Raw genomic sequence first — 16,776 nt, forward strand, 5'->3', positions numbered from 1 at the left:
TTCGAGTCAACTCTTCCTCTAGCTGACAGAAAAGCTCTGCTCTAACAGTAAGGAATCCCTCCCTGGCCCCCCAGCGCACACACACACACACACACACACACACACACACACACCCTCTATTTGAGATCAGGGAAATCCACACCAGAAATCCTAAAAAATACTAAATAAATTTCACACTTTCAAAAATCTGGACTCCCTAAAAAAAGGCCTGCTTTTTTGGTACAAGAAATGAGTATTGAAGCACAGTAACCTCTCATGTTTAAAACTATAGGGATCATTTTTTTAACTTCCCAGAGAGAGCCAGAGCACACTAACACTAGCGTTCATGCATATCCAATCATTGCTAACCCCTTAATTAGGATTAGGGCACCTGTTCAACTGAAATGCAATTCGCTGATGTGATCCCAAGTTATTGAAAGACAGAATGCTTTTACCCAAAAAGGCTGCCCCAACACCTTCTGTCCCGCTGATAAAAACATTTGTTAAAAGATTCTTTTCCAGACGCAGAGCCAAGAGACCAGGTCATGGTACTTCTCACTACACAGGGACCTGAGAAATTGTTTTGCACAAGGTACTTAGAGATGGTCCACACAGCATCATTTCTAAATGGTAGAGGATAAAGTTGGGGCCACCAGAAGCCACAAAAACCCAAATTGCAAAAGCACACTTGGACTTACTCATTACAAATGCGTTCTTTGGCTTCTCAGAGGAGCCACTTGAAGGTCAACTCCACTTAAAATCCTTGGCTCAGAAGCAGCTTGTTGCTTTATGACCCAAGTCTATTAAAATTCTTAGAGTCTCTGATGATGAAAATTCCAGCCAATTTTTTTCTCTTCATGGGGTGGGGGGGAAAAAACCAACACGAGTCTATTTGAAATCGTTTTATGAATTTTAATCATAGCAAATGTGTTTTAACAGTAGTCATAAAATCAACATTACCACATATACAAAGGACAAGACACCAGATTGGCATACAAAAATACCATATGTTAAAATCGGGTTCATTGGAAAAACTCAGGACTTGCTAAGACACCACCTACAACAGAAAGAGCAAGCAAGAATGCTTTTAAGACATTCAGATTTATAAACAGCAGCTTGATACCCCCCTAACGAAGTCAATATTTGGCAACATTTGGACAATATTTTCTACACAGTCCAGCAGCTCATTTATATGTAGGGCTATTTGGCCCTTTAAAAGAAAAGATTCTAAAATAAATAATCCACATAATTGTAAATGAAACATGTCAAGGACTTAAGTTAACAGCCTCTGAGCAGCATTAATCTAGCCATTTGACTGGAGTACTAGTTATCAAGAGGGCCAGGGAACCCACCAGTGGAGCCATCCGAATGGCAGGGACCCTGGGCAGCAGCTGCATGGCATGTGATGGGAGTTTGTAACCACCCCAAGCTGAAACCAGCCTCCCCACCTGCATCTGCCAAGGGAGCAAAACAGGAACAAGTGGTGGAATAAAAAATATAATAAATGACCACAACCTGGATAGAAACTGAAATATTCTGAATGAGTCTTCCCAATAGTCTTAACCTACTCAAGCCAGGATACATCCACAGGCACGGGCGTTGCATTCCATGGTTAAGAGGATGTCATTAGAGTTTGTCTGCAATGACTCAGCAACCAGCTGCAGAGCAGGTTCTGAAATTGTCTTGTGTGCTGACACCCAATAGGGCCTCCTTGGACCCTCTCATCAGCTGACCATATTCCCTGTTTGTCTTCAGTTTAAACATCCTGAATCGAATTTGGTGGGCCATACTGGAATGACAAATTGTGCTTGGCTAAGTTATTCCCAGTTGTCCTGGGTTTCTTTCTTCAGCTGGTTTCTGCCACGATTGACCTTCATCTTCTATCTACTTTGTTCAGGAGTTATCATCTCATTACGGATTTCCCTCCCTTTATGCAAGTGTTTTCTCACTCTCTGGGGATACCTTCCTATCTGTTGCCATAGACCCAATGCCACATCTCCACCTCTACCATACAGGATCTACCTAAGAGCTGGGTTTTCTCTCAGCCAGGAAAATCCAACCAGGAATTTTCTGAAGCACAGGGTAAGACACCAACTATTGTGTCCTCCCACTTTTTAAATAGGGATGACCTAAATATCTCAACTTGTTCCCCTTTAAGGGGCATCTGCCTCATCTATTTCCTCCTTCTTACAGTCCATGCTCCTTCACAACCATCACATCCAACCATCTACCTCTGGATTCTCAAAAAGCAAATGTCAAATTAAAAACTGAGCTTCCCTTTGGAAAACTCTTGTTAGAATAATCCAATTAACATATCCCAGGGAGACCACAGAAGACTTTCACACGGGCTACTAGCCCTACATCCCATGGAGATGAATTTAGAGCAGTGTTCTAGAAGAACGGGGACAGCCATAAGAGAACATGCCCCAGAAAAACAAAGAAAATACATGCTGTTGCAGACTTCAAGAGACCCCTCAGTTCTTTGCCCCAAATATTACTGATTGTCTCTAAAAAGATCATAATATGAATAGTATCAAAAACCGTAGACTAGAATAATAAAGTCCAGCTAACGAGATGAGTGTTTTCAAGCACCACTACATCATGAGTGAGATTGTATATAGTAGGGTACCCCAGGCAGTGAACCCTGAAAAAAAAAATTGTTGGCCCGACTGTGCAAGGAAACTTGTGCAGAAAAATCGGAGCCATATTGCAAGAGTTCAAGAATAATGGTGCTCTACCCTTGACCACTTGAGCAGAGCCAAAAAATAAGTCATTTGGAAGACAGACATTAAATGCCCCACCCATTAATATTCTTTAATGGTCAATGGCTTTCCAACAAAATGTATATGGTAGAACCCACCCCTTCATATATTTGAAAAGTCTCAAGAGCTTAGTTATATAGATACTCCCAAAGATAGTTGGTTTGACAAAATGGATGCAGCCTATAACATTTGTTGAGAAATTAACATCTAAATTCACCATTACATAACCCACATTGGAAAACATTTTACTTGATCTTTTTAGCTTCAGTTATAGCTAAATCGTATGTCTACATATATATTTATATCTATATGTATAGATATAGATGATATATATACAGTGAATCAATTGTGTCAGGAAAATCAATGGCTTGAATTTCCACTTATTTTTTTAGAAGACTTTCATGTTTAACAAAATTCAGCAACTTGTCATCACTTGTGAAATAGACTACCACTTTCAAAACAGTTGCTGAATTATCTTGACTCATTCTTCTTTGGTGTTTCTCTTTCAGTACGTATTACTTTGTGGGCAATGTTTTACTGAGAATGGTGGAAATGGTAAGGAACAGCTTCTCCTTCTAGGTCAAGGATGACAGATTGACTGACTGATGACACTTGTGTGAAAACAAAATGCTGACTAGTTGGCAGCATAATTTCTAAGAGAAGATAGTAATTCAAACCATTGGCATATCACTCCTCTCATACCAATAACCTTTAGCCCTCTAATTTCCTCATAAGTCTAAAGAAAAACTATCATTGGGCAAAAAAAATTTTAATCATTTTTAAGGATGAACTAAAGAGTCCTGCCCATTGATGAGTTCTCTATATATATAAAAAAAAAAAATCAACCCAATTCTGCTAAATTGAAGCAAATGCATTTGGTTCACAGTATTTTTAGACAATGAAAAGCAGACTAACCAATTTAGACACAGCATAGCTTTTCAAATAAAACTATGAGAACTCTATAAAACCAAATCTAGACTGGAATAAATACTGGACTATCAGGAAGTCTGATCTTTCTATGAAATATATCTCAAATTCAATTTTCTGCTTCCCTTTATTCACTTAAAAAGCAATTTTAGTAACTTTAATAGCCTTCAAGGCTTTAAATTCCATGGACAATTTTTTTTAATGTAAAACAAAGTGTCTTTGTGCAAGGCTTCAAATCTTCGATTCTTTCAGTGATAACTAAAAAAAACAAACAGGACGAAAACAATGTCAAATCTCACTCTAAAAATAGTACCTATATTTTTGTCTGGCATCTGAAAAATGATGCCCACCTATGCCCACCTCAAATACAATGACGAGCTGGCAGACTTCAAGGGCAAACCAAAACACTCCCCGTGAACACTGCAAAACCTGCTTGCTCTTTTATTTCATACCTTACTAATGCAATGATGGCGTTTGGGTAAGACCCTGAAAGTGAAGAGGGATTTCATTAGGCTTTTTTTTTTTTTTTCTGTAACATTTACTTTTTGGTCACAAGACCCTAAACACAATTTTACAGTACAGGTCATGCAAGTCAAACGTTTTAGAGCTACTGTCTAACTACTATTTTTGGACAATAGATTCACATGCAGCTAATGATCCCAGAAAAGTGGGCTTTATCGAGCACTCTTTAAGCTTCACTGATTATTCCTTGGCCCAGAGTATCTAAGTAATAACCCTGAAGAGCAATTGATGCATTTTTACTGTCATACTTGAGACCATATATTTTTGAAGCCAACTGCATGTTACTAAACCACAAACTGTCTTCTTCGCCTTACTCTGTTTACTCCATTAATATTTTGATGCTAGATTCCATTGCACAACCCTCCAGAAGTGCACTGTCCAATATAATAGCCACTAGCCACATGTGAGTGGCATCTATTTAAATAACTTTAAATTAAATAAAATACAAAATCCAGTTCCTCACTCAGACTAATCCCATTTCAGTTGCCCAGCACCCAATGTGGCTACTGTATTGGACAGCATAAGTTACAGAACATTTCCATCATCACAGAAAGTTCTATTGAACAGCGTCAATCTAGAAGATCCCAAGGTTGCACCAGCACACGGTTTTAACCTTCAAGGGACCCACTCAAGTCATGTGCAAGATTAAACTTAATTATATTCCTAAAGGAAATGCCTTATAGCTTTCTGATTGTAAAGTATGACTGGAACTGAGAACCCATTTGCACAACCCATTTTCACAACTTACGCCCCAGGTGATTATACAAAAATGTTCCAAAGACAATGCTTTTTGACAGCATACTTGGCTCTACTTAGCATATTTGGCATTCTCTTGCTTATGTCAAGATCATTAATAAAGATGAAAATTCATGCTTCTTATAGTTTACTATTTACACAACACTCACTGTCCTTTATAGCTCAAGTGGGAGGGGGGGACCAATGTTTTGCAATTAAAAAAATTCAGATCACATGGTTCTCTTTAACTGTCTATACTCATCCCTAAATCAGCCCTCCTTTCATTTCCCAGAGAGGTAGATGCTAACTAAAGTGAATATATAAATCTACAAAAACAAAAAACTTAATAGTTGAGTTAGTAAAGGGTATTGATCCTCCCTGAAAAAGATCATAGACCAACAGAGAGGTCGACAGGTCTAGGAAGGAGGAAACTGCAGTACAAAGTTCTGGTCCCCCTTTTGCTGCAGAATGACAAACGGGCTCGCACCTCTGGGGGCCCCAGCAGACTCAACTACAAAATGAAGCCACCAGAGGTTGCTTTCAGCTCTTTCTGTGCTTTCAGTTGTGAGTTTTTTCATTGATGTGCAACTGTGAATTCTGGCTGATTGTGTCACTGGACTTGAGTCACATGGGGTAGATGAGTTGTTAGTATCATGGGTAAAGGCCAAAGAGGCCAGAGCAATGGGATGCCAAAAACATAAACATCATTAAGCCTATAAAAATCCTACCTGGCAGGCTGAGACATCACATAGATATGTGCACGCACAGGATTGCACACCCTGATAAGCAGGTACACAAATAAATAATTGCAGGCAGAATCCACATAAACAATTGTTCTTACGTCAGTAAGACTCACACGAAAAATTCTGATTTTGGTTGTTATTGTACCTTAAAATGTAACGTCAAGAATCTATCGTAGAGCCGATTAATTTTGCACTGCTTAATTGCAGCTCTAGCACAGGGTTGTTTTTAAGTAAAAGGTACATGGACATGTACAATGCTTGGTGTCAGTCGATTTATCTCTTGTAAAAATAAAATACAGTGTGTGTGTGTGAAAAAAAAAAAAAAGGTACATGGACATTTGTACTCTACAGCTTTGCACTAAGAAACACAGGGCACTGTATCATCACGTGTGTTAGTGTCTATATATAACCTACAGACCATGTAGAATTCTATCACACACTACACTCCAGGGCTGGTCATTTCATACCGGACATAAACATATGTAGACATCATTCACAAAATTAATTTGAAAATGGCATGACTTAATATTGCAAGGGTAAAGTCCATTTGAAATGTCGAATTCTTAATGTAACATTTCTGTGGGGGTTTTTTTCCAAGAGGAATAGAAATTAGGTCAGACATGCATCACGGCAGCCTGGGAGAGTTTGAGAAATTGAAACTAACCCAACAGTATATTAGGTTACATAATAGAGGATAGCATTCAGCTAATGGGATACCTAAATTATTAATACCAAATAAATCCTAGATTATTTGTTGTATAATGCCCAATAGCTTACACAATAAAATGGCATTTTAACCTAATTTCTAGTTTGAGCTTTCAAATACATTTCCTAAAGGTCTAATGACAAATTTGAAAGATTTGAAAAACCCATGTTCATATTTTTATATCAAATCCTCATGTCAATGAACAGGGTTAGCTTGGGATTCTATTCATTATATTGTCATTTTATCTCATTAATTCCATCACTTTAATGTGCATATTTTGTGCTGCTTGAAGGTAACAGTTAGCATATAAGTAAATTAAATTATCTCAGTCTTAAGGGCTTTTTCTAGCCTTACTTTTTGGAGCCAGTCACTGCTTATTTTTCTGTCCCTTATTTTCAGGGATTCAGTGGAACATAAACAGACATATTTATGAGCGGAGACCTTGGCACATACCACTTGCTTCATGAATTCCGTAAGAGAAACTAGAAGGGAACTGTAAAGCTCACAGCTATGTCTGAACGTACACACATTCAGGGATAGAAATTTATCATTTAAGACCAGCAGATCTTTCTTCATGAGCATCTATAGGCCATTACACATTTAAGAACGTCTGAGAATTTATGATGAACTGGTCCACTTAAACTGGGAATGTGAGTTGCTACTTCACCTTGCCATTTTTCTCAATGAAAACATATTTTGAAATACAAGAGATAGTCTCACTTGTACCAACAAGAGGAAACTGGAATTCAAAATGAGTTAACTCTCATGGAACAATCTCTTTCAAAAAATAATCATGGACTGTCTTAAAATGCCAGTCCAAGTTTGTTACTGTTTACCAACACTCATGGCTGTTACAATACATCAAAACTGGGAGAAAAGACAGAATCTTCTGTTCCTCTCCCTTAGTGCCTTACAGAATACAGGACTTGAATACACAGAAGAGGAGCAAGTTTGGAAGTGACGTGTCTGTGACACCTCGCTGGGTGGGTACCGGTGCCCTTGAGGTGGCCATCATTTTAGACCCCGGACTCATTCATGCCCACAAAGTCTTACTCCCGGGATTCTTCTGAAAAGATTCAAAACCTGAGGTAAATCAAATTACACACACACACACACACACACACACACACACACACACACAAATACACAATATTTACATTTAAAATTCTTGTTTTGTGAGATGGCTTGAGAAAAATTGGCATGTAGGTTTCCTGTGGGATTAGGCATTTCTCATTATTACTCAGTTTATTGCTCCCCTGTTGGGCTTTCAGTTTAATAAACACTTAGCGAGCTCTAATTACAAGGGAAGAAAAATGGAGGTACGTGACAAAACACAACACACTGGAAACCCTTGTTCAAATATCCTCCTGAAAAAACAACTGTCCACTTCACTTATTTTAATTTGGGTGCCATTCAAAAAGTATAAAAGGCCTTAGCCACTAAATGAAGACTGGGTTTCATTTTTTTAAAAAGGAAAGAAACCAGCACTGCATGTCATCACTGAATTTTTACATGGATTCTCAGATTTAATTCTACTTGTATACATAGCATCTTTGTTTTGATCTACCACATTTAGAGAAGATCACATTGTATGCACTTCCACAGTTTAACATCTAAGTAGAATAGGTCTATCTGGCAACATGATTTTGAGAAATCATCAATTACAGTCCATTTAATACATGATTATGAGGATGCATGCGATCGTCTTGGAAGCTGTTGCCACCAATAATCAGAGCGCTCTGCCTGGTATCTTGCTGAGACCTCACATTCTGCCCTTCGTGTCTGTCGTGGGTTAATCAAGTGGCAGCCCAGAGGCCAGCACTCGGCACCCAATGATCAGCGTGGCCCCCCATCTCCTCACCGCGATCCATCACCAACACCTGCTCAACCCCTAGTTGGCACCCACAAGAGACTTCCGCGCGGCCCTCTTCAGCCACAGGATATCACAGTGAAGCGCTTAGAAATGCAGGACATGTTGTGGAGCACGATGCCGAGAAGGAAGACCAGGACGCAGGCCACCAAGATCACAGTGCACACCCCGGACCAGGTGGAGCTTTTCGCCGCGCCCCGCCTGTCTGGCTCCTCCTCCACCGCCTCGGGCGGAGCCCCGCCCCGCAGAGGCTGCTGCTCTGCCGGGATGGTCACCACGGTGACGGCCTTCTGCTGGCTCCCGGGCAGCAGACGGCAGCCCACGTCTCCGGGCAGCAGCGCTCGCTCCTTGGAGACGGGCAGGGGCAGCATGTAGCACCCATTGCTCGGAAGTTTGATGAAGACTGGGGTGTGCTCGGAGGCGTGCGGGATGGCGATGACGGCAAGGACCTCGGGGTCGTCCGGGAGCTGGGACACGGAGAAGCCCGGGGGCAGCTTGGTGATGCCCCGGCACCAGGGGCACCTCACGTCCTTCTGGCTCGTCCTCATCTGCTGAAGGCACACCGAGCAGCACGTGTGTTTGCAATCCAGCAACTTGGGCCTTCGCCGGGGGCTGTAGTAATTGAAGCAGATCTGACATTCCAGCAAAGACTCTTGGGAGAGCGTCTCCATGGTGGACTGCGGGCAGGAAGGCCAAGGCCGAGGGGAAGGAGCTTGTTCTCAGAGCCCACCACTCCGCCAGCTTCTTTCTTCCAGTCTTTCCAAAGTCGCCGGGGGGTCGGGGAGTTCACAGGCATCTAGCATCCTCAGGCGTGTTCATTTCTGAAGGAGACAAAAAATGCAAACCAACTTAATTACCTCAAACAAGTTGAGATGGATTTATACAACTGCTCAAAAGTCTTGACACCAGGTCAAAAGGGTAGAGTTTCCCACTTGTGAGACTGTAGGAGTCCCGTAACGCCCAGTGGGCAGTGACGAATTGTCTCCGCGAATACTTTGCTTACTTCTGAAGAAACAAGTATCTCTATGGGGTATACAGAGGGACTCTGCTGTTCTTCTGGACTGTTCTTCTAAATACACTGCAGAAGTTCTCTCGTTTCCAATAAGTTTGTAGCATTTCCTAAAAGTAAATTTCTTTCCTTAGATCCTCTGACCTTCTTTTTCTGACTCTACTTATCTTCCTGTAAGTATTCACTGCCAGATACAGGCAACTTTACAAATCCAGGTATTTCATGTAACTAGCTCGCTCACTTGATGTGGGTTAGGACTGTTCCTCTCTCACAGGTAATTAAAATGATGCCACCAAAGAAGCATCCAAATTATGTGTCTCTGGATGGAGCCATGATGACACTGGAAAGAACTATTCAACCACTATTGCAGAAATAATTGTCAGTCCTAGAACCCCACCTACACCCAGAAGCAGGAGCTAATAACACAGAAAACCTCCTTCACATTTTTCTTAAAAAGTGAACCTACTTTTTCTTTCCAATTTCCTTTGTGAAATTAAAAATGCACCCCTCCCCAATGATTACGATTTGTTAAAATCAAAATTAAACATGCAGAAAAAGTTTAAAGTCAAAAATAATCACTGATAAAAATTAATGTTGACAATCAAAAGAGAAACATTTTAAAATATTTTAGCTGTAGTAAGAGCACTTAAATTACTGAAAGTAAAAATATAGTAACATAGCATTCAGAAAGCTCATATTATTAATATAATCAACTACTCATCTATCCACTAATTCAAGAAATAGTTATGGAATAGTTGAAATTTGCTAACCGTAGAACTTAAATGTTCTCACCAAAAAAAAAAAAAAGATAAATATGTGAGATGGTGGACATGTTAATCAACTAGATGGGGGAATCCTTTCACAATGTAGACACATTTCAAATTACCACGATGTCAACTTTAAATGTCTTACAATTTAATATGCCAATTATACCTCAGTAAAGCTGAAAAAGGAAATAAAAATAAAAAAGAAATATCTACTGAGTATCTGTTATGCACAAAGCTAGCCATGGTAGGATATTAAGATGAATCAGACCCAAATACTACTCTTAAGCAATTTAAAGTTAGGCAAGAATGAACTAGTGAATATATTTTCTCTTCCATTCATTTATTCATTCAAATTCTCATTGAATATTTACCATGTGTCAAGCATTATGATATTTATTTTTGTCCCTTGTAACAAAGACCTTGTCACCACTCATAAGAAACTCCCAGCCTGGAGGTACTTAAATAGTTATGCGAGTAAATAGCTATAATAGAAATACAGTGATGCATGTCTTACTGGAGCTGGAGGAATAAAGGACGGCTCAGTGAAGAATCTGGATTAGGGAGAGGATTCAGACATGTAAAATCAGGGACAGGTTATTTTCAAGTTCAGAAATCAGCATGAGCAAAGGAAAAGGGGTGAGCAATTACAGAATTATTTTTATACTCTAGCTGTGACACCGGCTAGAAGATTTTTTTTAATCCAAGAGTAACTTATAGATTCCACCTCTAAGAGTTTTACAGTTTTAGCTTGTAAGTTTAGGTCTTTGATACAGATGCCTTCTAAAGAAACAGAATTCTCACAGAACTGGCAAGCACCCTCCCACAGGCCCAGTCAGGGAGAGCAGGGCCCACAGGAAGGGGAGAGGTGATCAGACCCAGGCACGGGCCACAGACCACAGACCACAGACCGTGGACAGCCTCGAGTGCCAAGGATGTGGGACTTTCTAGTGAGCAATGGGAAAACATCAGAAAGGTTAAGAATATGAGAATGATTCATCAGGTAGCTATATTCAGGATAGACTGGAAAGACCTGCTGGGAAGCTATTATAATATGAGACAAGAGATAATGAGTAGCTGAAGTCAATAGTGTTGATGAGAATGAAGAGCTGAAAAGTGCTGACAGGTCCTACAGGGGTCAAGTGGGATCTGGCCACATGTGACAATGAGGCTGTAAGGGGGAAGAAGTCCAAGGTCAAGTCTTGAGGGGAGGCTGGTATTATTAAGAGAAATAGGGATGGCAAAAGAAAAAAGATGATGAGTTCTGTTTGGGCCGTATTCCATTTGAGGGGCTAGGAAGATAAAAGAAATCAGTTATTCAGGAAGATGTTAAAGAGTCAAAAGAAAGCTGAATATATGGATCTGATACCGCAGAGCAGCCGCAGGGACTATGGCGCACCGTGATCGCGCAGTGGTTAGTACTCTGCGTTGTGATATTGCAGAGCAAAGTCAGAACCAGATCTCAGAGATCTAGGTGGCATCTCCAGAGCACAGATATCAACCAGAGACAGACAAGGCAGAGCAGAGAGACACCCTTAGGGAGCACTTATCGTTAAGCCTGGCTAAAAGGAAGAATAGGGGCAGACATCAGCGGAAACCCAGGAACCCCTCCCAGCACATACCCCAGATGAAAGAGTTCCAGGCAGCAAAGGGCCATGAGCAGTGGACGCTGAGAAAAGACCTTGAGGTGTGGCGACCAGGAGGTCACTAGCATTTTGGGGGTGTTGTTTCAGCAGGGGACCAGGGGTATGATGGAGACTGGCGGGATACTGGCGTGTGAGGAGCAGAGTTCCCTGTGATGCAGAGTGATGTCAGGCGATAGGATGATAGCTTAGAGGGAAGAGCATCAAGGAACAGTTCTTTTTCTTTTCAGAGTAGAGAAATTTGAGAAAAGAGGGGCAGAGCAAGCAAGTTAGAGGGCTCACAGCCAGATGGTCTGGTCTGTGCTGTTCAATACGGTGTCCGCTAGCCACAGGTCCAAGCAAAAGGTAGTGTTTGAAGCTCAGAAAGGAAAACGTGTATGGACACTGAGGTGGGGAATGTGGAACGGAAGCAGAAATCCCCAAAGTGTCAGCAATGAGGGTGGAATTCTTCTAATTTTATACCCAAGGTACTGAATTTATTTTTTCTTAGAAAATAAAAACCGAACGCAGGGTTTGCTGGTGAATCTTAACCAATGCTCTTATCTATCCTCACTGTTAAAGCCCGCTGACAGAGAGCAGGCCATAATATTATAAATCATAGGAAGATGTGAATGTTAAAGGGAGGGTGGGGGGCAGAGATTGATCATAATGAACTAGGGTGGCAGAAATGACAAAACTGGGGAGGGGTATACAATAGCCAAGACATGAAAGCAACCTAAATGCCCATTGACAGATGAATGGATAAAGAAGACGTGGTATATATATACAGTGGGATATTACTCGGCCATAAAAAAGAATGAAATAATGCTATTTGCAGCAACACGGATGGACCTAGAGATTATCATACTAAGCGAAGTAACTCAGACAGATTAAGACAAATAAAATATGATATCACTTATATGTGGAATCTAAAAACATGATACAAATGAACTTATTTACAAAACAGAAACAGACTCACAGACATAGAAAACAAACTTATGGTTACCAAAGGGGAAAGAGATGGGGAGGGATAAATTAGGAGTTTGGGATTAGCAGACACAAACTACTATATATAAAAAATAAACAAGGAACTACTATATAGCACAGGGAACTAGACTCAATACCTTGTAATAAAGTATAATGGAAAAGAATCTGCAAAAGAAAAAAATATATATATACATATATATGTATATATATCTGAGTCACTTTGATGTACACCTGAAACTAACACAACATTGTAAATCAACTATACTTCAATTAAAAAAACATTGGGGAGGGGTACAAAAAAAAAGCACAGATTCCTGCCATTTTACGAATTTGGAGAAAGCTGTCCTTAACAATGGCACTCAGGGCAACCACCTTCTATGTAAAGAGAGCTGGGAACAAAAAAATACTTTGTGATACCAATATAGAAACAGTGACCACCAGTTCCTTTCTTACCCTTCTCTACTTCCACATTAGTTACCTTCCTTCCATAGAAAAATGTGGGAAACAGCTTAGCAGAGTGGGAAGAATAGGGGCTTTGGCTTCAAAGAATCTTGGGTCAAATCCCTGTTTTGTCACCACCAGCGGTGCCACTGGAACAAGTCCTAAAGCTTCTAGAGCCTGCTTCCTCACTGGCTAATGAGGGGTGATAGAGTTTGTGGCTGAAGGTCAAGTGTGTTCAGGCACTGCCAGGTAGTGAAGGGCTCAGGGAGCCCTGGAGCTAATCCCTCCTTCCTTCTGACTTGGACTCCACAGGGTGCCGGGTGTGGTCTACCCAGAGGCACTTCCTGGCTCTCAAAGTATGGCCGTGTGCAACAGCTTGGGCGGAGGAGGGCGAGCACTCCTCTTGGCCCTGCCCCAAGACCTGCCACACCATCATTTTTCAACAAAACCAACATGCAATTGTATTCATGATTTTATGTTCCAAGTAATGTTCACTTAATTGGTGTTGAGTTCCCTTAAAATTAGATTATACAACTCAATTTTCAACTCTATCCAAGTAAGTGTAGGCCTTACAACACAGGCTGAACACAGAGGCAGAAGGGGAAAACAGTTCCTATCTTCTGTGCTCAGCCACTTAAGTCATTTTGACAGCACGGCAGCTCTCTGATTTATACATTGATTCTGCCCATACTGAATTCCAGTTTATTTCCTGTAGCATAATTAGTAATGATGATGACTATTTAGGTAAAGAGAAGACAATTTATGAGGCTCTGGACCAAAGGTAATGATGAATCTTCTTTCTCCCTTTCATCATAAACTCAAAAGATATGAGTCAACTACAGGAGAAACAAGGTCCACGTAAGCTAAAAAAGAAACTCGGAGTTCCTAGTCAAACACAGGATACACAAGCACACACTGGCAGCTGCTTTAGAGATCTGTCTTTGGAGTTAGTTTCCTTACAGGAGCAAGACATGATGCTCTAAGTAAATACTCAAATTCAAAAGAAAGGAGTATTTTGGTAGAACGCATAAGAACAGGTGTAAACTGAAATATATTGGAACGATTTTTAACAGTTTATTTTGAAAGAACCTAAAGTAAAAATTAAGAAAAAAAACACACACAAAAACAGACTACAAAAAGAGGAATAGCAGCTAAGGGAGGACATTCTCAAACTAACTGTGGCTTACGATCTAGAATTTATGTTCAAACGTATCTTCATAAAACAGTAGTTTCAGGAATTCCCTGGTGGTTCAGAGGTTAGGGCTCCAAGCTGCCACTGAAGGGGGCACGGGTTCAATCCCTGGTAGGGGAACTAAGATCCCCGCGTGCTGCACAGCACGGCCAAAAAAAAGACAATATATATTACCTTAATTAAAAATTACTTTAAAATTAAAAAAAACCAGTAGTTTCATAAATAATGTCAATTGTACAATATACAAATTAAAGGCCTTGAATCATCACTGAACTCAATACTAATGCACACCCTGGTTTTAAAATAGTTAAAAAAACTGAGATTTGTATAAATGGAGGAAGGTGTGACTTGGAGGGAAAATGCCAAAACCAGAGGGGTGTGTATATTGTAATTGTTGTTTAGGGGCAATGGACATTTGTTGCTTTACCACATCGATATATTTTCATAAAATAAAATTTCTTCTTTTTAAAAAACTGTATAATTTTAAGCACTTTTATTAAAGGTGTGGGTGTGATAAAGTGCTCCCATGAATTTAGTGGGTGGTAAAAAAGCAAAGGTCTCCAACACTGAATTTTTATAGTTCCAGTTGCTTTTAGAAGTCTCAGCACATGAGGATAGAAAAGCTGATGAAATATATCCAGTCGTCCCTTGGTATCTGCGGGGAATTGGTTCCAGAATCCCCTCTCGAATACCAAAATCCAAGGTTGCTCAAGCCCCTTATTTAAAATGGCCTAGGACAGCTGGCCCTCTGTATCCTGGGATATGAAATTCTCGAATATGAAACCCGCCGACTATAATGCAGGTAGTTTTACTCTGTTCATACTATAAAGACTCTTCATACGTTCTGATTTAGATCCGCGTCTGTGACATCAACTATGAAGCCTCTCCCCACTTGTGACACGAACTGATATTAATTACATGTGGCTGACCTTGAATCATTCCATTTAATGGTCTACACAACGATCTTAAATTCAATGGTTGTGTTGAGAAAAATCTCTAAGTCAGAGACTAAACTAGTCACTATACTGCTCTTCTTATTCTCTTAAAATAGCATGTCTTTCTGACGCAGGTCACTTACTTAATTTTTCAAGAAAATGTAAATATTTGAATTGAGATTGAAGAAATTAATTACAATTCCATTTAGTCTGGCATTTCAGCTGGCAAGACCGTTTAGTTATATTGGATCTTGACAAACACTCCGATTAATGGCAAGAATAGGAATGGCTGGCAGTGACAAGATGTGTAGCTGACTTTTGGTCCTCTGGTAGCAGAGAGCAACCCTTTCAGGACACAGTTGCCTAATACGTGTAAAGTCCAATTGGTATAACTACACTCTGTTTTCATGGAGAAGGCAGTGGATTCCAGGACTGACAAATCTCAAGTGAGAATTCTATGGGCCCAAGCTTTAACAGTTGCCCTGTTTTCTCCTATGAGCATCATGGTTTGTGTATTTGAAGATGCAAAAATTCTGGAAAGTGAGAATGGTTACTTAAAAGTCTTGAGTGACCAAGGGGGACGGTGACAGTGTTGGAGGCCGACTGGCCCCGGTAGCAGATGCAGGCAGGGTAGAGAGAGAGGTCATTGGTTAAATGGGCAAAGAGCAGCAGACCAGAACGCCATGGTCAGCCTGGGGACTTGCCACACAAAGGGCTAGCCTTGCCAGCACTGCCCAATGGGACAACCACAAGCCCGATGGACCTGGACACAGAGTAGGGGCCATACCTCTGCACGTGCCAATGCTTTCGCTGCAAAAATGCAACTAACCAAGCAGCTGAAACCGAACCACAGTTTCCAGAGATGTATTTACATAGGAGCATTTCATTTAAGTCAAGGTAGGGAAAAGATGAATGCATTTGACCTATCCACAGCTTGGTGATGAATATTTAAAATCAAAGTATATTGGAACCAAGACATTTTTAGGAATTAAAGCCAAATTTCATTATTGCCACAACTGATAATAACCACTGGTTTTTGTTGGTTTGCTCGTTTTAATATCTATCAGATAATCATTACTATTAGGAATCAGGAGGTAAGGATTTTAGCTCTAATTCTGCCTATAAGTACTTGGGTTACCTTAGGCAAATCACCTCTCCATAAGCTGCAGTGTCCTCACCTCCAAGGACACTGGACTAGATGATCCCCTAGAGTCCCTTCTAGTAACAATAGTTCTATGACCTAAATAACTGCTAACCACACTCCTGGGTTTTCAACAACATGACAGAGCTGTCAGGCTGTTTGTTCTATAGTCATTACATCTGACAGATCATTTATACATATTAACTGTCAATGATCTCATGCAGGTTTACGTGAGACAGTGGGCATCTAAAATAAATGGGAAGCATCTTACATATTAGAAGTTTCTTCCTTTAGGCCTTAGGTTTAATGAATGAGTCTAAAGAGAGCTAACACCCTAAAAGAAACAGCCACAACCTCTATTTGCAGCAACTATCAAAGGAATAACTATTTATGTTTAATCAATAACCCTCTCAGCTCAAGCCAAGATATTCCCATTATCCA

General features: G+C 40.4%; 1 protein-coding gene across 6 annotated transcripts in view; it reads right to left on the reverse strand.

Moving 5' to 3' along the window:
• Nucleotides 1-876: 876 nt before the first annotated feature.
• Nucleotides 877-16,776, reverse strand: part of RNF152 (ring finger protein 152) — an 80,223-nt gene continuing 64,323 nt past the window's right edge. For all 6 annotated transcript variants that reach the window (XM_059894031.1, XM_059894028.1, XM_059894032.1 and 3 more), the window contains one exon: nt 877-9,065. In XM_059894031.1, coding sequence (XP_059750014.1) covers nt 8,304-8,915 — 612 coding nt within the window. In that variant the 5' untranslated portion in view covers nt 8,916-9,065 and the 3' untranslated portion in view covers nt 877-8,303. The remainder of the gene's footprint in view (nt 9,066-16,776) is intronic.

Source organism: Balaenoptera ricei, chromosome 14 (assembly GCF_028023285.1).
Source record: "Balaenoptera ricei isolate mBalRic1 chromosome 14, mBalRic1.hap2, whole genome shotgun sequence".
Taxonomy (NCBI): domain Eukaryota; kingdom Metazoa; phylum Chordata; class Mammalia; order Artiodactyla; family Balaenopteridae; genus Balaenoptera; species Balaenoptera ricei.